Here is a 21,987-nt window from a genome sequence, read left to right on the forward strand (position 1 = left end):
GTGTGAAGTCTTTCACTTTGGTAGGAGTAACAAGAAGATGGATTACTGGGCTAATGGTAGACTACTTGGTAGTGTGGATGAGCAGAGGGATCTTGGTGTCCATGCACACAGATCTTTGAAAGTTGCCACCCAGGTAAATAGTGCTGTGAAGAAGGCATATGGTGTACTGGGCTTTATTGGTAGAGGAATTGAGTTCCGGAGTCCTGAGGTCATGTTGCAGTTGTATAAGACTCTGGTGCGGCCGCATCTGGAGTATTGTGTACGGTTCTGGTCGCCATACTATAGGAAGGATGTGGAGGCATTGAAACGAGTGCAGAGGAGGTTTACCAGGATGTTGCCTGGCATGGTAGGAAGATCGTATGAGGAAAGGCTGAGGCACTTGGGACTTTTCTCATTGGAGAAAAGAAGGTTTAGGGGAGATTTGGTAGAGGTGTACAAGATGATTAGGTGTTTAGATAGGGTTGACAGTGAGAACCTTTTTCCGCGTATGGAGTCAGCTGTTACTAGGGGACACAGCTTTAAATTAAGGGGTGGTAGGTATAGGACAGATGTTAGGGGTAGACTTTTTACTCAGCGGGTTGTGAGTTCATGGAATGCCCTACCAGTAGCAGTGGTGGACTCTCCCTCTTTATGGTCATTTAAGCGGGCATTGGACAAGCATATGGAGGTTACTGGGCTACTGTAGGTTAGGTAGGCTTCGGTCGGCACAACATCGAGGGCCAAAGGGCCTGTACTGCGCTGTATTTTTCTATGTTCTATGTTCTATAATCTATATCTCTATTCTCTGCCTATTCATACATCTGTCAATATGACTCTTAAACATTGCTATTGTATCCACCTCCCACCTCCTCCACTGGCAGCAGATTCCAGGTACTTCCAGCCTCTGTGTATAAAAAATCCTGCCTTTCACATCCCCTTTAAATGTACTGGAGCAGATTGATATGCTCAAACAGGAGGATGTGTTGAACATTTTGAAAATCATGAGGATAGATAAATCCCCTGGGCCAGATGGAACATTCCCTAGGTTACTACAGGAAGCAAGGGAAGAGATTGCTGTACCTTTGGCAATGATCTTTGCATCCTCACTGACCACTGGAGTACTGTCAGATGATTGGAGGATGGCAAACATTTTTCCCTTGTTCAAGAAAGGGAACAGGGATAATCCTGGAATTATAGACCAGTCAGTCTCAAGTCTGTGGTGGGTAAAGTAGTGGATAGGATTCTGAGAGACAGGATTTATGATTACTTAGAAAATCATAATTTGAGAGAGCCAGGTCATGCCTCACAAACCTTACTGAATTCGTTGAGGATACGACAAAACACACTTAAGAAGGTAGAGCAGTGGATGTAGTGTATGTGGATTTTAATAAGGCATCTGATAAGGTTCTCCATGGTAGGCTCATTCAGAAAGTAAGGAGCATGGGACACAGAAATCTGGCTGTCTGGATACAGAGCTGGCTGACCCACAGAAGACAGAGGGTACTGGTAGATGGTAAATATTCAACCTACAGCTTGGTGACCAGTAGTGTTCTGCAGGTTTCTGTTCTGGGACCTCTGCTCTTTGTGATTTTGATCAATGATTAAATTAGATTAGATTCCATACAGTGTGGAAACAGACCCTTCAGCCCAACAAATCCACACCGACCCTCCTAACAGCAACCCACCTAGACTCATCTCCCTCTGATTAATGCACCTAATTCTATAGACAATTTAGCATGGTCAATCTACCTGACCTGCACATCTGTGGATTGTGGGAGGAAACCCAAGCAGACACGGGGAGATTGTGCAAACGCCACACAGTCACTGGAGGCTGGAACATGTTGATTAAAATGATTTTAGAATTGTGATTTGATGGAGAAGGAAAAGATATCAGGATTGAATTTCAGAATTTTGGGCATAGGATGACTGAAAGCACAGCCATTCATGTTGATTGGAGTCACACCTGCTCTTTCTAGAGGTTTATAAGATCATGGGAAGGATGAGTAGTCAAGGTCTATTTCCCAGGATAAGGGAGTCCAAAACTGCAGGGCATAGGTTTAAGGTGGGAAGAGAAAGATTAAGAGGGACCGAAAGGGCAACCGTTTCACTCAGAGGGTGGTGCGAGTATGGAAAGAACTGCCAGAGGAGGCTTGTACAAGTACAACATTTAAAAGGCATGGGTATATTAATAGGAAGGGTTTAGATGGATGTGGGACAAATGATGGCAAATGGGACTAGAATAGTACAGAATATCTGGTCGGCTTGGATGAGTCAAAGAATCTGTTTCTCTGCTGTCTACTTCCATGATTCATTAATTCAATTGATCAAGGTCTTTTTGTAATCTTAAGACTGTTAAATATTATACAAACCCTGTCCAAAATACAACCAATCTTAAAGAACAAAGGGAACAAAGAAAATTTACAGCCCAGGAACAGGCCCTTCGGCCCTTCAAGCCTGAGCCAATAAAGATGGTTTAGATGGAGAGGAATTTGTTAAGTGTGTACAAGACAATTTTCTGATTCAGTATGTGGATGTACCTACTAGAGAAGGTGCAAAACTTGTCCTACTCTTGGGAAATAAGGCCAGGCAGGTGACTGAGGTGTGAGTGGGGGAACACTTTGGGGCCAGCAACCATAATTCTATCAGATTTTAAATAATGATGGAAAAGGATAGACCAGATCTAAAAGTTGAAGTTCTAAATTGGAGAAAGGCCAATTTTGATGGTGTTAAGCAAGAACTTTCGTAAGCTGATTGGGGGCAGATGTTCACAGGTAAAGGGACGGCTGGAAAATGCGAATTCTTCAGAAATGAGATAACGAGATTCCAGCGAAAGTATATTCCTGTTAGGGTGAAAGGAAAGACTGGAAGGTATAGGGAATGCTGGATGACTAAAGAAATTGAGAGTTTGCTTAAGAAAAAGAAGGAAGCTTATGTAATATAGACAGGATAGATTGAGTGAATCATTAGAACAGTATAAAGGAAGAAGGAGTATACTTAAGAGGGAAATCGGGAAGGCAAAAAGGGGACATGAGATAACTTTGGCAAGAAGAATTAAGGATAATCCAAAGAGTTTTTACAAATACATTAAGGACAAAAAGGTAATTAGGGAGAGAATAGGGCCTCTCACTTATCAGCAAGGCGGCCTTTGTGTGGAGCCGCAGAAAATGGGGGAGATACTAAATGAGTACTTTGCATCAGTATTTACAGTGGAAAAGGATATGGAAGATATAGACTGTAGGGAAATAGATGGTGACACCGTGCAAAATGTCCAGATTACAGAGGAGGAAGCGCTGGATGTCTTCAAAAGAGTAAAGGTGGATAAATATCCAGGACCTAGAACTCTGTGGGAAGCTAGAGAAGTGATTGCTGGGCCACTTGCTGAGATATTTGTATCATCGATAGTCACAGGTGAGGTGCCAGGAGACGGGAGGTTGGCTAATGTGGTGTCACTCTTTAAGAAGGGTGGTAAAGACAAGCCAGGGAACTATAGACCAGTGAGCCTAACATTGGTGGTGGGCAAGTTGTTGGACGGAATCCTGAGGGACAGGACGTATATGTATTTGGAAAGGCAAGGACTAATTAGGGATAGTCAACATGGCTTTGTGCGTGGGAAATCATGTCTCACAAACTTGATTGAGTTTTCTGAGGAAGTAACAAAGAGGATTGATGAGGTCATAGCGGTAGATGTGATCTATATGGACTTCAGTACGGCATTCAACAAGGTTCCCCATGGGAGACTGATTAGCAAGGTTAGATCTCACGGAATACAGGGAGAACTAGCCATTTGGATACAGAACTGACTCAAAGGTAGAAGACAGAGGGTGGTGGTGGAGTGTTATTTTTCAGGCTGGAGGCCTATGACCAGTGGAGTGCCACAAGGATCGGTGCTGCGTCCTCTCCTTTTTGTCATTTACATAAATGATTTGGATGCGAGCATAAGAGGTACAGTTAGTAAGTTTGCAGATGATACCAAAATTGGAGGCATAGTGAACAGCGAAGAGGGTTACCTCAGATTACAACAGAATCTTGACCAGATGGGCCAATGGTCTGAGAAGTGGCAGATGGAGTTTTCTTCAGATAAATGTGAGGTGCTGCATTTTGGGAAAGCAAATCTTAGCAGGACTTATACACTTAATAATAAGGTCCTAGGGAGTGTTGCTGAACAAAGAGATCTTGGAGTGCAGGTTCATAGCTCCTTGAAAGTAGAGTCACAGGTAGATAGGATAGTGAAGAATGCATTTGGTATGCTTTCCTTTATTGGTCAGAGTATTGAGTACAGGAGTTGGGAGGCTACGTTGCTGCTGTACAGGACATTGGCTAGGCCACTGTTAGAATATTGTGTGCAATTCTGGTCTCCTTCCTATCGGAAAGATGTTGTGAAACTTGAAAGGGTCCATAAAAGATTTACAAGGATGTTGCGAGGGTTGGAGGACTTGAATTATGGGGAAAGGCTGAACAGGCTGGGACTGTTTTCCCTGGAGCATCGGAGACTGAGGGGTGACTTTATAGAGGTTTACAAAATTATGAGGGGCATGGATAGGGTAAATAGGCAAAGTCTTTTCCCTGGGGTCAGGGTTGATGGGAAATTTTCATCCTGGAATTCAGTTACTAGTGCTCTCCCACAAAGATCTGTTTTGGGTCCACTGCTGTTTGTCATTTTTACAAATGACCTGGATGAGGGTGTAGAAGGATGGGTTAGAAAATTTGCAGATGACACGAAGGTCAGTGGAGTTGTGGATACTGCTGAGGGCTGTTGCAGGTTGCAGAGGCACATAGATAAGTTGCAGAGCTGGGCTGAGAGATGGCAAATGGAGTTTAATGTGGAAAAATGTGAGGTGATTCACTTTGGAAGGAGCAACAGGAATAGAGAGTACTGGACTAAAGTAAGATTCTTGGTTGTGTAGATGAGCAGAGGGATATTGGTGTCCCATGTATATAGATCCCTGAAAGTTGCCAACCAGGTTCATAGGGTTGTCAAGGCGGCATACGGTGTGTCAGCTTTTATTGGTAGAGGTTTTGAGTTCTGAGCCACGTGTTCATGTTGCTGATGTGCAAAACTCTGGTTCGGCCTCACTTGGAGTGTTGCGTACAGTTCTGGTCAACGCATTACAGAAAGGATGTGAAAGCATTGGAGAGGGCTGAGAGGAGATTTACTAGGCTGTTGCCTGGTACGGAGGGACGGTCTTATGAGAAAAAGCTGAGGGACTTGAGCCTGTTTTCATTAGAGAGATGAAGATTGTGAGGTGTCTTAATTGAGACATATAAGATAATGAGAGGGTTAGATAAGGTGGATAGTGAGAGCCTTTTTCCTTGAATGGTGATGGCTGGCATGAGAGGATATAGCTTTAAATTGAGGGGTCATAGATATAGGACAGATGTTAGCCATAGTTTTTTTTAATCAGAGTAATCTGGGCGTGGGATGCACTGCCCTCAACAGTAATGGACTCGCCACCTATAAGGGCATTTAAATGGTCATTGGATAAACATAGATGAAAATGGAATAGTGTAGGATAGATAGGCTTTGTATTGGTTCCACAGGTTGGCACAGAATTGAGGGCCGAAGGGCCTGTGCTGCGCTGTAATGTTATATGTACTCTATTCTATAAAACCGGAAGTCATGTTGAAGCTATATAGAATTTTAATTAGGCCAAATTTAGAAAATTGCCTACCTTTCTGGTTGCCACACTACAAGAAGGATATGGGGCCTTTGGAGTACATAAATGGTTTCCCAGGATGTTGCTGGTTTGGAGGGTATCAGCTATAAGGAAAGATTGGACAAACTTGGTATATTTGCAGTTGAACATTACAGGATGAGGGGCAACCTGGCAAATTTACAAAATTGCGAGAGGAGACAGTGAGGACTGCAGATGCTGGAGATCAGAGTCAAGAGTGTAATGCTGCAAAAGCATAGCAGGTCAGGCAGTATCCAAGGAGCAGGAGAATCAACATTTCGGGCATAAGTGCTTCAGCAGGAATGAGGCTTGTGGGTCGGGGCTGAGAGATAAATGGGAGGGGGTGGGGTTTGGGAGTAGCTAGCTGGGAAAGTGGGTGAAGGTGAGGGAGAAGGTGGTGGGTCAGAGGGGGGAGTGATGGACAAGTACGGAGGGCGGTGCCAAGTTGGAGGCCGGGATAATGTAGTGGGAGGGGAATGAGGAACCTGTTGAAATCTACATTTATCTGCATGTTTGCAGGGTCCCAAGGTGGAATATTAGGCATTCCTTCTCCAGGCGTCGAGTGATAACGGTTTGGCGGTGGAGGAGGCCCAGGACATGCATACCTTGATGGATCGGGAGGGGGAGTTGTAGTGTTCAGCCAGGGGGCAGTGGGATTGGTGAATGCGGGTGTCCCAGAGATGTTCTCTGAAATGTCCTGTCTCTACGATGTGAGAGGCATGGTGAGAATGGATAGTTAAATCTTTTCCCCAGGGTTGAAGTCCCAATTACTAGGTGATCTAGGTTTAAGGTAAACATAGAAAAGTACAGCACAGTACAGGCCCTTTGGCCCTCGAAGTTGTGCCAACCTTTTATCCTGGTGTAAGATCAGACTAATCTACATATCCTTCATTGCACTATCTTCCATGTGCCTATCCGAGATTTGCTTAAATGTCCATAATGTATCTCGTACCGTTGCTGGCTGTACATTCCACACACCCACCACTCTCTCTGTAAAGAACTTACCTCTGACATCTCCCCTAAACCTTCCTCTAATCACCTTAAAATTATGCCTTCTCATGATAACTATTTCCCTCGGGGAAAAAGTCTCTGGTTATCTGTGCCTGTCATCATCTTGAACATGGAAACAATGAGGTCTGCGGATGTTGGAGATCAGAGTTGAGTGTATTACTGAAAAAGCACAGCAGGTCAGGCAGCATCCAAGGAGGAGGAAAATTGACATTTCAGGCCGGAGCCCTTCATCAGGAATGTCATTCCTGATGAAGGGCTCTGGGCTGAAACGCCAATTTTCCTGCTCCTTGGATGCTGCCTGACCTGCGGTGCTTTTCCAGCAACTCACTCTCAGCCAACATCATCTTGAACACCTCAATCAAGTCACCTCTCATCTTTCTTTGCTCCAGTGAGAAAAGCCTTAGCTCCCTCAATCTTTCTTCATAAGATGTGCCCTCCAGTCCAGACAACATCCTGGCAAATCTCGTCTGTACTCTCTCTAAATCTTCCACACCTGTCCTATAATGAGGCAACCAGAATTGAATACAATATTCCAAGCGTGGTCTAACTAGACTCTATACAGCTGCAGCATAGCCTCACGGCTCTTAGACTCGATCCCCCTGCTAATGAAAGCCAACACACCATATGCCTTCTTGAAACCCTATCAACTTGGGTGGCAACTTTGAAAGGTCTGTGGACATGGACCCAAGATCCTGCTGTTCCTTGACTCTGCCAAGAATCCCGCCTTTAACCCTGTATTCTGCATTCAAATTTGACCTTCCAAAGTGAATCACTTCACACTTTTCCAGGTTGAATTCCATCTCCCACTTATCAGCCCAGTTCTGCATTCTGTCAATGTCCCATTGCAATTTATAACAGCCCTCCACACTATCCACAACTCCTCCAAACTTTGTGTCATCTGCAAATTTATTTAGCCACCAGCGCACGTCCTCAACCATTGGTATGGAAGGTGCTAGTAATGAAGAGACGTTGAGTAGGTTAGGTTTGTTTTCATTAGAAAGAAGGAGATTAAGGGGGGACCTGATTAAGGTTTACAAAATCATAAAGGGTATAGACAGGGTGGGTAGAGACAAGCTTTTTTCCAGGGTGAAGGATTCAATAACAAGAGGTCACGTTTTCAAGGTGAGAAGTGGAAGGTTTCAGGGGGATACACGTGGAAAGTACACTTAGAGTCATAGAGATGTACAGCATCTTCAGTCCAACCGACCAGATATCCCAACCCAATCTAGTCCCACCTGCCAGCACCCAGTCCAATGTTGCAATTGTATCAGCATCCACCACTTCCTCTGGTAGCTCATTCCATACACATACCACCCTCTGTGTGAAAACGTTGCCCCATAGGTCTTTTTTATATCTTTCCCCTCTCACCCTAAACCTATGCCCTCTAGTTCTGGACTCCCCAACCCCAGGGAAAAGACTTTGCCTATTTACCTTATCCATGCCCCTCATAATTTTGTAAACTTCCATAAGGTCACCCCTTAGCCTCTGACGCTCCAGGGAAAACAGCCCCAGCCTGTTCAGCCTCTCTCTGTAGCTCAAATCCTCCAACCCTCACAACATCCTTGTAAATCTTTTCTGAACCCTGTCAAGTTTCACAACATCTTTCCGATAGGAAGGAAACCAGAACTGCACACAATATTCTAACAGTGGCTTAACCAATGTCCTGTACAGCAGCAACGTAGCCTCCCAACTCCTGTACTCAATACTCTGACCAATAAAGGAAAGCATACCAAATGCATTCTTCACTATCCTACCTACCTGCGACTCCACTTTCAAGGAGCTATGAACCTGCACTCCAAGATCTCTTTGTTCAGCAACACTCCCTAGGACCTTATTATTAAGTGTATAAGTCCTGCTAAGATTTGCTTTCCCAAAATGCAGCACCTCACATTTATCTGAATTAAACTCCACCTGCCACTTCTCAGCCCACTGGTCCATCTGGTCCAGATCCTGTTGTAATCTGAGGTAACCCTCTTCGCTGTTCATTAAACCTCCAATTTTGGTGTCATCTGCAAACTTACTAACTGTACCTCTTACGCTTGCATCTAAATCATTTGTGTAAACGACAAAAAGTAGAGTACTCAGCACCGATCCTTGTGGCACTCCACTGGTCATAGGCCTCCAGCCTGAAAAACAACACTCCACCGCTACCCTCTGTCTTCTACCTTTGAGCCAGTTCTGTATCCAAATGGCTAGTTCTCCTTGTATTCCGTGAGATCTAACCTTGCTAATCAGTCTCCCATGGGGAACCTTGTTGAACACCTTACTGAAGTCCATATAGATCACATCTACCATTCTGCCCTCATCAATCCTCTTTGTTACTTCCTCAAAAAACTCAATCAAGTTTGTGAGACATGATTTCCCCTGATCATCCCTGTTGCCCCCCCTTAAACAAAATAACAATGTTGGCTATTCTCCAGTTCTCTGGGATCTTTCCTGTAATGAAAGAGGATACTAAAATTTCATGTAAAGCTCCAGCAATTTCCTCACCTGCCTCCCTCAGCTTTCTTGGATAGATCCCATCATATCCTGTACCTTAATGCTTTTCAAAACACCCACAACGTTTTTATATCGGCATGCCTTAGAATATTAACATACACCTCACAAACCTCAACATTCACCCTGGCCTTCCCCTTTGTGAATACCAATGCAAAGTATTCATTAAGGACCTCACTCACTTTCCCCTGCTCCACAGATAATTTCCCTTCTATGTCATTGAGTGGACCTACCCTTTCGCTAGCGACCCTCTTGATCTTTATGTATGCATACAACACCTTGGAATGTTCCTTAATCATTTTTGCAAGGTCATTTCAAGGCCCCTTTTGGTCTTAATTCTTTGAGTTCTTTCCTAGTGTCTTTGTATTTTTTGAGGGCTCTGACTGTCTTTGGTTTCCAAAACTTTGTATATGCCTCCTTTTTTTTTTGATTGTGCTCTCAATTTCTCTTATCATCTATATCATTCTGAAGGACCTGTTCCAACAGTGCGCACTTTCACGTTGTATTGAACACAAATTGGTGTAGGAAACATGCAGGAACATTTGCCCCTTGTAGCCTTTACAATTTCAGTGTAAAATATCCCAGTCTGTATTTGCACAGTTGAAAACTCCCCATAATAATTATTTTATACTGTAATTTCCCTGCAGACTTGTTCTTGTACACTCTTTCCACTAGTTGTTGGTACAGGCGGTATGACCACTCAATGGTTAGCACTCCCTCAGAAGGCCCGGGACCCAGTTTGCACATTCTCCCAGTGTCGGCATGAGTTTCCTCCAGGTGCTCCGGTTTCCTCCCACAGTCCAAGGATGTGCAGGTTAGGTGGATTGGCTATGCTAAGTTGCCCATTGTGTCTGGGGATGTGTAGGCTAGGTGCATTAGCCATGGGAAATTCTGGGTTACAGGGAAAGGTAGCTGAGTGAGTCTGGGTGGAATGCACCTCGGAGAGTCAGTGTAGTCTTGATAGGCCAAATGGCCTGTTTTCACACTTTACAGATTCTATGATGGTCTATAGACTAGATTTGATTAGATTTCCTATAGTCTGGAAACAGGCCCTTCGGCCCAACCAGTCCACACCAACCCTCCAAAGAGTAACCCACCTGACCCATTTCCCTCTGACTAATGCACCAAACACAGTGGGCAATTTAGCACCAGACCCGCACATCTTTGGACTGTGGGATGAAATCGGAGCACCCGGAGGAAAGCCATGCAGAAACAGGGAGAATGTGCAAACTCCACAGACAGTTGCCCAAGGCTGGAATCGAACCTGGGACCCTGGTGCTGTGAGGCAGCAGTGCTAACGACTGAGCCACAGTGCCACCATGCCACCCCCTGCTTGTCCCAAAGGAGAATCCTGGTAAAGGCCAGGTTTTTGTTGAATTCAGAAGTGCGGCTGACAACAAAGTCGCCCAGCAGATGCTGACCAGAAGAATGTTCGATGGCCAAGTTTGTTGTGGCTACGTTCTACCCACTTTGTGCCTACAAGAGGGAGTATCTGTATCATACAGTAGCTGCTGACACCTAAGTTACAACAGCGCTCACCACATTTTGCAATCACCCAGGTTCCTTTTGAAATGTTCCTTAATACAATAGTGTGAAAGGTTAAATATTTTGCTCCATTTCCTTTTGTGTGTAAGCGAGCATCAATTTAAGAGGCTAATTTTAGAGAAAAGGTTTTCAGAGTTAGGGATTCATGCATTTAATCTGTTGGCAAGTTATTAATAAATTCTATTTTATTACTAGAAATTATTGTAACCTGCATTTGGTTTGTAAAATGCTGAAATAACATCTTTCCTAACAGAGCTATCAATTACATTTTTGTTAATGGGGAGCATGCTGGTGAAAATTCAGATTATTGCATTTGAACCTAAAGAAATATCAGAGCATTTTTGTAGATAGTGGGAAATAAAATTTAAAAAAAGGGGCGGCACAGTGGCTCAGTCGTTAGCACTGCTGTCTCACAGCGCCAGAGACTGCCTGTGTGGAGTTTGCACATTCTCCCCATGTCTATGTGGGTTTCCTCCAGATGCTCTGGTTTCCTCCCACAATCCAAAGATGTGCAGGTTAGGTGAATTGACCATGCTAAATTGCTCATAGTGTAGGTTATTGGTCAGAGGAGAATATACGGTAGGGGAATGGGTCTGGGTGGGTTACTCTTCAGAGGGTCAGTGTGGACTTGTTGGGTCAAAGGACCTGTTTCCACACTGTAGGGATTCTAATTCTAAAGATTACATTTAGCAATGTAATTGTAAAATTTGTGTTCCTTAGCTCTATTCAAATTGCTTCTCTGTCTGCACCCTCTCAGACATCTTCTCTTTCCAGAACTGCAATGTTCTCTTTCACCAATACTGACAGCCCATCATCTTTCCTTCCTTTCCTATCTTTTTTGAACACCTTGGGCCCAGGCATCTGTTACTGCCAAATCATAGTTCCACGTTGTAATCTGTACCTGTGATTCCCCAATCTTATTATTACACTCCACACATTCACATACATGCACAGTAATTCTTATTCAGACTACATTTCTTTCTCCCTTATTTGGACTTCGCTGATTAACTTGCCAGTCTCTGCAAGTGCCAGTTGTATCTCCAGGTATTTTACAAATCTTTGAATGTTTCGCTGATATGCTCACTTGGCTCCCACATCCTTACTGAGTTAGTTTATCTACTATGAATCCTATTAATGTCTCTAGCACTTCTTAAAAAGTAATATTAATATCTTGCAGTTCCTAATTTACACTAGATACTTCAGTGAAGTCAAACAAGAGTATTCGCTGCCACATCCTTAATCCTCATTATAAATTTTGTTGACTCTACCTGTTATCCAATGTTTGTTTTTTGGTAATTTTTTCCAAATTGTAACTTTTCTCACCTGAAAGTGAAGACTTCATCTAAACCACCCACTTCATCCAAGGACAGCATCACTTTCTTGACCATTCGCATTCCCTCTTTCTGTTGTGCAGTGAGCTCTTTTCTTGGTGACGTTTTCCACTGTCTTTCTGCAGCATCTCCACCATCTCCAATGCTGGAGGTGTTCAGTGGGAATGGCAAGCTGTATGGAAGTGGATTTAGAACAGTTTATAGCACAGATTAATGATTAACAATTCACATGATGACCGAAGAAAAATTAGCCATTTCTTGATGATGCGTAGTAAATTTAGTTCAATGAATTTTGGCATTTGTAACCTTAGAAGTAGACCAACGTGGACAATCAAGGCAAAAAAAAGTATTTGTCCTACAGAAAATGAGTTTTGGGAATTTGTAACGAAGAGTTAAGAGATAGAAAGTGACACTCTGGAAAAAGTTGTAAATCAGGAATTGAAAGGGAGGGAGAAATTCAAAAAATGTACAATTATCAGGGAAGTAGCTGAGTACATTGTTGCAACTGCGACAGGTCCCTGGGTCCTGATGAATTTCCATCCAAGTATCTTACAAGAAGTAGAGATAATTCAAAAACAGATTAGATTTGGAAAAGGTTTCTTAAGATTAGAAAATAGCTCATGTAACTCCATTATTTAAAAAGTGACAGACGCAGAAATCAGGAAACTACAGGCCAGTTAGCTTAACACGTATCACCAAAAAAATGTTAGAAGACCATTAAGGACACTTGGATAACCATGCAGAACCAATATGGTTTTGTTTAAGGGAAATCATGTTTGTCTAACTTACTGGAGTTCTTTGAAGAACTAACCTCTGCTGTGGATAAACGGAAATCAGTGGATGTATTGTACTTAGATTTTCAGAAGGTATTTGATAAGATTAGTTTACTTACAGTGTGGAAGCAGGCCCTTTGGCCCAACAAGTCCACACCGACCCTCTGAACAGCAACCCACCCAGACCCATTGCCCTACATTTACCTCTTCACCGAACACTATAGGCAATTTAGCATGGCCAATTCACCTAACCGGCACATCTTTGGACTGTGGGAGGAAACCGGAGCACCTGGAGGAAACCTGCGCAGACAAGGGAAGAATGTACAAACGCCACACAGACAGAATCTCGAGACGGGTATTGAACCCAGGTCTCTGGCACTGTGAGGCAGCAGTACTAACCACTATGCCACCGAGCCGCAAGGTGCCACATCAAAGATTATTACGGAAATTAAAAGCTCATGGTGTTGAGGTAACACATTGGCAATTTCTGTCCCTAGAGAACATTAGTGAACCAAAAGTGTTTTCTTTCCTCTGACAAGTGACAATGGTTTCATGGTCATCATTAGACTCCTAATTCCAGATATTTATTGAAGTCAAATTCCATCATCTGCCACAACATCATTTGAATAAACAGCCCTACAACATTAATAGGGTCTCTAGATGAATAGCAAATCGACAATACCACTGGGGCTTCACTTCCCTGCATGGAGCCAACTAGGGAGCAGGTGATCATGAACCTGGCAATGGGAAATGAGACAGTTTGAATAAATGATCTCAGAGTAAAAGGTCTCCAAGGAAGTAGTGATCATAATAATGGTAGAATTCATATTTAGTTTCAGAGAGAAATACTTGAGTCAGAAAAAAACTGTGCTTAATTTAAATAAAGGGAATTGTAATTAAGTGAGCATAGCGTTGGCTAAAGTAAATTAGGCAGATAGATTAGTAAGCGAGCAGACATACATGGAGCTAATTCATGATTCTCAGCAAAACCATATCCCAGTAAGAAGGAAGGATTTTAAGACAGAGATAAAACAACCATAGCTAACAAAACACATTAAGAAAAGTATTAAATTGAATGAAAAACATATAAGGAGGCCAAAGTCAGTGATTGAAGACTGAAATGAATTCAGAATCTAGCATAAAAAGATGATTTAAAAAAAGCAGAGAAAATAAACTCTCTTGGCAAACTGATAATAAGAGCTTCTTTAAATATATAAAAGAGCTCAAAATGTATATGAGTCCATTTGAAAATTAATCTGGGGAGATAGCTGAGGAAACAAAGAAATGGCAGAGGATTTCAACAGATATTTTACATCAGTCTTTATAGCAGATGTGTGACAATACTACGGCTTTAAAGAGACTATTTTGTCTCTTTTTTTTCAAAGAGAGGTTTTAAGACAGAATTGGGGTAGGTTTAAACTAATCCAGCAGGGGGATGGGAACCAAAATTGTAGTTCGAGTATAGAAAAGGCTAAGAGTAGAGAGGTCCGAAATCAAGTTTCAGGGATGCAAGATGGCACCGGCAAGCAAGAAGTTGGTTTGAAGTGTGTCTGCTTCAACGCCAGGAACATCCGGAATAAGGTGGATGAACTTGCAGCATGGGTTGGTACCTGGGACTTCGATGTTATGGCCATTTCGGAGACAGGGATAGAGCAGGGGCAGGAATGGTTGTTGCAGGTTCCAGGATTTAGATGTTTCAGTAAGAACAGAGAAGATGGTAAAAGAGGGGGAGGTGTGGCATTGTTGGTCAAGGATAGTATTACCGTTGCAGAAAGGATGTTTGGGGACTCGTCAACTGAGGTAGTGTGGGCTGAGGTTAGAAACAGGAAAGGAGAGGTCACCCTGTTGGGAGTTTTCTATAGCCTCTGAATAGTTCCAGAGATGCAGGGGAAAGGATAGCAAAGATAATTCTCGATAGGAGTGAGAGAGACAGGGTAGTTGCCATGGGAGACTTCAACTTTCCAAATATTGACTGGGAACACTATAGTACGAGTACTATAGATGGGCCAGTTTTTGTCCAGTGTGCAGGAGGGCTTCCTGACACAGTATGTAGACAGGCCAACAAGGGGCAAAGCCACATTAGATTTGGTATTGGGTAATAAGCCCGGCCAGGTGTTAGACTTGGAAGTAGGTAAGCACTTTGGTGATAGCGATCACAATTCTGTTATGTTTACTTTAATGATAGAAAGGGATTAGTGTATACCACTGGGCAAGAGTTACAGCTGTGGGAAAGGCAATTACGATGCGATTAGGCAAGATTTAGGAAGCATAGGATGGAGAAGGAAACTGCAGGGGATGGGCACATTAGAAATGTGGAGCTTATTCAAGGAAAAGCTCCTGTGTGTTCTAGATAAGTATGTACCTGTCAGGCAGGGAGGAAGCTGTAGAGCACGGGAGCCGTGGTTTACGAAGGAAGTGGAATCTCTGGTCAAGAGGAAGAAAAAGGCTTATGTTAGGATGAGATGTGAAGGCTCAGTTAGGGTGCTTGTGGATTACAAGGTAGCCAGGAAAGGCCTAAAGAGAGAGCTCAGAAGAGCCAGGAGGAGACATGAGAAGTTGGTGGCAGATACGATCAGGGTAAATCCTAAGGCTTTCTATAAGTATTTAAGGAATAAAAGAATGACAAGAGTAAGATTAGGGCAAATCAAGGATAGTAGTGGGAAGTTGTGTGTGGAGTCAGAGGAGATAGGGGAAGCACTAAATGAATATTTTTAGATTAGATTAGATTACTTACAGTGTGGAAACAGGCCCTTCGGCCCAACAAGTCCACACCGCCCCGCCGAAGCGCAACCCACCCATACCCCTACATCTACCCCTTACCTAACACTACGGGCAATTTAGCATGGCCAATTCACCTAACCTGCACATCTTTGGACTGTGGGAGGAAACCGGAGCACCCGGAGGAAACCCACGCAGACACGGGGAGAATGTGCAAACTCCACACAGTCAGTCGCCTGAGGCAGGAATTGAACCCAGGTCTCTGGCGCTGTGAGGCAGCAGTGCTAACCACTGTGCCACCGTGCCTGCCCTAGACAGTATTCACTCTAGAAAATGACAATGTGGTCGAGGAGAATACTGAGATACAGGCTACTAAACTAGGTGGGATTGAGGTTCACAAGGTATTAGAAATCCTGCAAAGTGTGAAAATAGATAAGTCCCCTGGGCTGGATGGGATTTATCCTAGGATCCTCTGGGAAGCCAGGGAGGAGATTGCCGAGCCTTTGGCATTGATCTTTAAATCGTCATTGTCAACAGGAATAGTGCCAGAAGACTGGAGGATAGCAAGTGTGGTTCCCCTGTTCAAGAAGGGGAGTAGAGACAATCCTGGTAATTGTAGACCAGTGAACCTTACTTCAGTTGTTGGTAAAGTGTTGGAAAAGGTTACAAGAGACAGGATTTATAATCATCCAGAAAAGAATAATTTGATTAGGGATAGTTAGCACGGTTTTGTGAAGGGTACGTCGTGTTCACAAACCTTATTGAGTTCTTTGAGAAGGTGACCAAATTGGTAGATTAGAGTAAACCAGTTGATGTGGTGTATATGGATTTCAGCAAGGCGATGGATAAGGTTCCCCACAGTAGGCTATTGTACAAAATGCGGAGGAATGGGATTGTTGGGAGATATAGCAGTTTAGATCAGGGAGATATAGCAGTTTAGATCAGTAATTGGCTTGCTGAAAGAAGACTGAGGGTGGTGGTTGATGGGAATTGTTCATCCTGGAGTCCAGTTACTAGTGGTGTACCGCAAGGGTCGGTGTTGGGTCCACTGCTGTTCGTCATTTTTATAAACGACTTGGATGAGGGTGTAGAAGGGTGGGTTAGTAAATTTGCAGATGACACTAAGGTCGGTGGAGTTGGGGATAGTGACGAAGGATGTTGTTGGTTACAGAGAGACATAGATAAGCTGCAGAGCTGGGCTGAGAGGTGGCAAATGGAGGTTAATGCGGATAAGTGTGAGGTGATTCACTTTGGTCGGAGTAACCAGAATGCAAAATACTGGGCTAATGGTAAGATTCTTGGTAGTGTAGATGAGCAGAGAGATCTCGGTGTCCAGGTACACAGATCCTTGAAAGTTGCCACCCAGGTTGACAGGGTTGTTAAGAAGGCATACAGTGTTTTAGCTTTTATTAACAGAGGGATCGAGTTCCGGAACAATTACGTTATGCTACAGTTGTACAAAACTCTGGTGCGGCCACACTTGGAGTATTGTGTACAGTTCTGGTCACCACATTATAAGAAGGATGTGGAAGCTTTGGAAAGAGTGCAGAGGAGATTTACTAGCATGTTGCCTGGTATGGAGGGAAGGTCTTACGAGGAAAGGCTGAAGGACTTGAGGCTGCTTGCGTTAGAGAGAAGGTTGAGAGGTGACTTAATAGAGACATATAAGATAATCAGAGGGTTAGATAGGGTGGACAGGGAGAGCCTTTTTCCAAGAATGGTGACGGCGAGCACGAGGGGGCATAGCTTTAAATTGAGGGGTGATAGATATAGGACAGATGTCAGAGGTAGTTTCTTTACTCAGAGAGTAATAAGGGTATGGAATGCTTTGCCTGCAACGGTAGTAGATTCACCAACTTTAAGTACATTTAAGTCGTCATTGGACAAGCATATGGACATACATGGAATAGTGTAGGTTAGATGGGCTTCAGATTGGTACGAGAGGTCGGTGCAACATCGAGGGCCAAAGGGCCTGTACTGTGCTGTAATGTTCTATGTTCTAAGTGCCAAGCTGTCTAGTTGGAAAGCCAGTGAACATCTTGGGAGGCCTTGGGTTTTTGTTTTAAAAGTTGGAACAGTAGAAGCAGCCTGAATGGGTGTGATCAAACTCCCACAGAACCACGATGTTTAAAATCATCATCACAGAATCCCAAGTGCAAAAGCAGGCTGTTTGTCCTATCAAGTCCACACCAACCCACCGAAGAGTATCCCACCCAGACACACACCTTCTATCCTGCTCTTGTAACCTTACATTTTCCACAGCTGATCCATCTAGCCTGCACATTGCTGGATGCTATGGGCAATTTTGCATGGCCAATCCGCCTTACCTGCACAAAGAACAATACAGCACTGTTCTTTAGCCCTCAATGTTGTGCCAACCTTTTATCCTACTTTAAGATCAAACTAACCTATATACCCTTCATTGTACTACCATCCACATACCTATTCAAGAGCCGCTTAAATCTCACTTCTGTATGACTCTACCACCACTGTTGGCAGTGCATTCCACGTACCCACCACACTCTGTGTAAAGAACCGACCTCTGACATCTCCCCTAAACATTCCACCAACCACCTTCAAATTATATACCCTCGTGGGAAAAGTTTCTGGTTATCCACTCTGTGGCTCTCATCATCTTGTACACCTCTATCAAGTCACCTTTCATCCTTCTTCACTCTAATGAGAAAAGCCCTAGCTCCCTCAACCTTTCTTCAAAAGACATGCCTTCCAGTCCAGGCAGCATCCTGGAAAATCTCCTCTGCACTCTCTAAAGCTTCCACATCCTTCCTATAATGAGGTGACCAGAACTGAACACAATATTCCCAGTGTAGTCTAACCAAGGCTCTATAGAGCTGCAGCATACCCTTGCAGATCTTACACTCAATCCCCTGATTTTCAAAATTTTCAGCACATCCTCCTTCTTAACATCAACCTGTTCAACCATATCAGTCTGTTTCATACTGCCCTCACAAACGTCAAGGTCCCTTTCAGTAGTGAATGCTGGAGCAAAGTATTCATTCATGATCTCCCCTATTTCCTCTGTCTTCAGGCGCAAGTCCCCTCCACTATCCCTGATCGGTTCTACCTTCACCCTGGCCATTCTCTTGTTCTTCACATAAGTGTACAGTGCCTTTGGGTTTTCCTTAATCCTACCTGCCAAAGCTTTTTCATGCCCCTTTTTAGCTCTCCTAAGTCCATTCTTCAGTTTATTTCTGGCTACCTTGTAACCCTCTAGAGCCCTGTCTGGTCCTTGCCTCCTCAACCTCAAGTAAGCTTCCTTCTTCCTCTTGCCTAGATGTTCCACATCCCTTGTCATGCAAGATTCTTTCAACCTACCATCCTTTCCTTGTCTCAGTGGGGTTAAGCTTCTCCACTACTATCAGTAACTGTTACCTAAACAACTTCCACATTTCTGTCGTGCATTTCCCTGAGAATATCTGCTCCCAATTTGGGCGCTCCAGTTCCTGCCTAATATCATTATAATATCCCCCTCCCCCAATTACATACTTTCCCATACTATCTGCTCCTATCCCTCTTCATGAGTATAGCAAAGGTCAGGGAGTTGTGATCATTATCAGTGAAATGTTCTCCCACAAAGAGATCTGACACCTGGCCTGGTTCGTTGCCAAGCACCAAATCAAATATGGCCTCCCCTCCGGTCGGCCTATCTACATATTGAGGTAAAAGCAATGACTGCAGATGCAGGAAACCAGATTCTGGATTAGTGGTGCTGGAAGAGCACAGCAGTTCAGGTATCTACATATTGAGTCAGGAACCCTTCCTGAACACACATGACAAAAACTGCTCCATTTAAACTATTTCAACTAAGGAAGGTCCAATCAATATTCAGGATGTTGAATTCACCCATGACAACAAGCCTGCTACTTCTGCACCTTTCCAAAATCTGCCTCCCAATCTGTTCCTTTCTGTCTCTGTTGCTACTGGAGGTTCTGTAGAAAACTCCTAGGAAAGTGACTGCTCCTTTCCTTTTTCTGACCTCCATCTATACTAACTCTATCAACAAACCCTCCTCGACGACCTACCTTTCTGCAGCTGTGATACGATCCCTGATTAGCAATGCCACTCCTCCAGCTCTTTTACCTCCCGCCCCCCCCCCCCCCATTACTTTTGAAACATCTCAGCCCTGAAACATCCAACAACCGTTCCTGTCCCTGTGGTATCCAAGTCTCTATAATGGCCACAACATCCTAATTCCAAGTACCAATCCATGCTTTAAGTTCATCACCCTTATTCCTGATACTTCTTGTATTAAAACTGACACACTTCAACTCATCACATTGACTGCATTGTTGCCCTACCAAGTACTGATCTCTCCTCACTCTCTGCACGCTACATCTGACTATTCATCAGCAACTCCATCAACTGTTCCATAGCTCCAGTTCCCACCTCCCTGCCAATTTAGTTTCAACCCTTCCGAAGAACTCTAGCAAACCTCCTGCCCAGGATATTGGTGCCCCTTCAGTTCAGGTGCAACCTATCCTTCTTGTCTTTGGATTGTGGGACGGGGAGAATATGCAAACTCCACACAGACAGTTGCCTGAGGCTGGAATCAAACCTGGGTCATAGGCGCTGGTAGGCAGCAGTGCTAACCACTGAACCACTGTGTTACCCTGTTAGGTTTAGTTTTCAGTAGCAGAAGCTACTGGGGTTGTGAAAAATTACCACATTTGTCTTTGCTACAGTTGAAAACTGGAGTTCACTCTCTATCATAATTGTCTTTTGATGTTCTTTTCTCCTGGATTGGACAACTGCATATTTTCTGAATTTGCCTTTTGCTAAGGATGTATTTATGGGTTGTTACTATATTGGAACAGTAATACTTACTGTATCTATTATTTTGTTAACCATTCCAATGGAGGTAGAGCGAAGCTTTTTTTTTGTTGTTGTATTTTAACTATAATATATGAATAAATTGTGTTTTGCTTAACATCGAGTAGTTTGACAATTTTATGGCATCTGGTACACAGCATATAACATTTACCTTTAAAATATGAAAAAGTTAGGATCTAAGCTACCTTATTTTGAGGGAGGCTGCTCTGGTCCATTTTAGAAGATATTTCAAATATTACATTATCACAAAAGAATATTGGGGAGGAATTAGGTACCATTACCATAATAAAGAAGTAATATTACACAAACTTACAAGTCCCCTAGCCCTGCATCCCCAGATCCTAAAAGAGGTAGCTACAGAGATAGTGAATCCTTGGTTCTGGAGAAGTACTAGAGGATGGGAAACTACCAGTGTGACATTCCCATTTAAAAAGAAAAGGAGGCAAAATGCATGTAACTATAGACTGATTAGTTTGAAATCTCTTGCTGGAAATGTAATAGAATCAATTATCAAGTAAAAGGGGAACATTTAGAAAATCATAACCAACTCAAGCAGAGTCAACCTGACTTCATTAAAAGGAAATCGTGTCTGACTAATTTATAATTCTGGGTAATCCAAGATGGAGGACAGAAAAATGTCTGGCTGTAACAGCTGCTCCTTTTTTGAGGTATTTTAGGTGCTGGAGGTGATTTTCTCAAATTGCAGCAGCAGCAATTACTGTTTCATATGCTGTTGCATTGCTTTGGAACTTTGGGAATAAAAAGTCAAAACAACAGCAGTTTTAAATGGGAGAAGAACAGACAAAGGAAGCACATGGTGAGGTACATCGGAGTGCATCTGAGAAAATTACCAAACAGTGAAATTCACAAGTGATCTTGGAGGAACTGTTGGGCGAAGTTCACGGCACAGAATCAGATAAGTTAATCATTGTTTTAAGTGTGGCCTACAGAGAATCTGCAGTAGTGAGTAGAGTAGGTTTTTTCTTGATTATATGTTTTTGGAGATATGTCTCTTGATTAAACTTAAAATATAAGCCATAACTATTAATTTAACCTGGGGCAGTGTTTGTAGTGGAATAAGACTGTGCTACTTTCTGGATCTGTAGATTGTGAAGGAGCAAAAAATGGCCTTAAATAGAATGATGTGATCTTGTCAGATGTAGGAGTTTAAAGAGAGTTTAGGGGTTACTGCGGATTATATCTGCCATAAATGCTGCGGGCTGCGAATCTTATCAGATCGAATGGATCGGTTGCAGAGGGTTAGAAGCAATGAGGACTTTGCAACAGCAACAGTATGTGATGGTTGGCAGTTATAGGAAGTGGGGGGGGGGGAAGTCACAGATACAGTCACATAGATGGGTTAACTCCAGGAAAGGTAAGAGAGGTAGGCAGCTAGTGCAGGAGTCTTTTGTAGATATACCCATTTCAAACAGGTATGCTGGAAGATGTAGGGGGTGATGGATTCTCAGGGGAACGTAGCACAAACAGCCAAGTTTCTGGTAAGGAGACTGGCTCTAATGCAACGAGGGGTACATCGGGTTCCAAGAGATCAAGGTACAGACAGATGTTCGAGGTACAGACAGACGTTTCTGTGGCCAGCAGCGAAAAAGC

The 21,987-nt window shown here is 43.3% G+C and overlaps 1 protein-coding gene across 3 annotated transcripts in view; it reads right to left on the reverse strand.

The window, feature by feature from the left end:
• The window catches only part of xrcc5 (X-ray repair complementing defective repair in Chinese hamster cells 5), a 398,838-nt gene that overhangs the window by 254,529 nt on the left and 122,322 nt on the right, over positions 1-21,987 (reverse strand). For all 3 annotated transcript variants that reach the window (XR_011961734.1, XM_072580078.1, XM_072580075.1), the window contains exon 6: positions 12,027-12,206. Coding sequence is in view for 2 of the 3 variants with exons in the window: in XM_072580078.1 (XP_072436179.1) it covers positions 12,027-12,206 (180 nt within the window). In the remaining variant the exon portion in view is untranslated. The remainder of the gene's footprint in view (positions 1-12,026; positions 12,207-21,987) is intronic.

This window comes from Chiloscyllium punctatum, chromosome 10 (assembly GCF_047496795.1).
Source record: "Chiloscyllium punctatum isolate Juve2018m chromosome 10, sChiPun1.3, whole genome shotgun sequence".
NCBI lineage: Eukaryota > Metazoa > Chordata > Chondrichthyes > Orectolobiformes > Hemiscylliidae > Chiloscyllium > Chiloscyllium punctatum.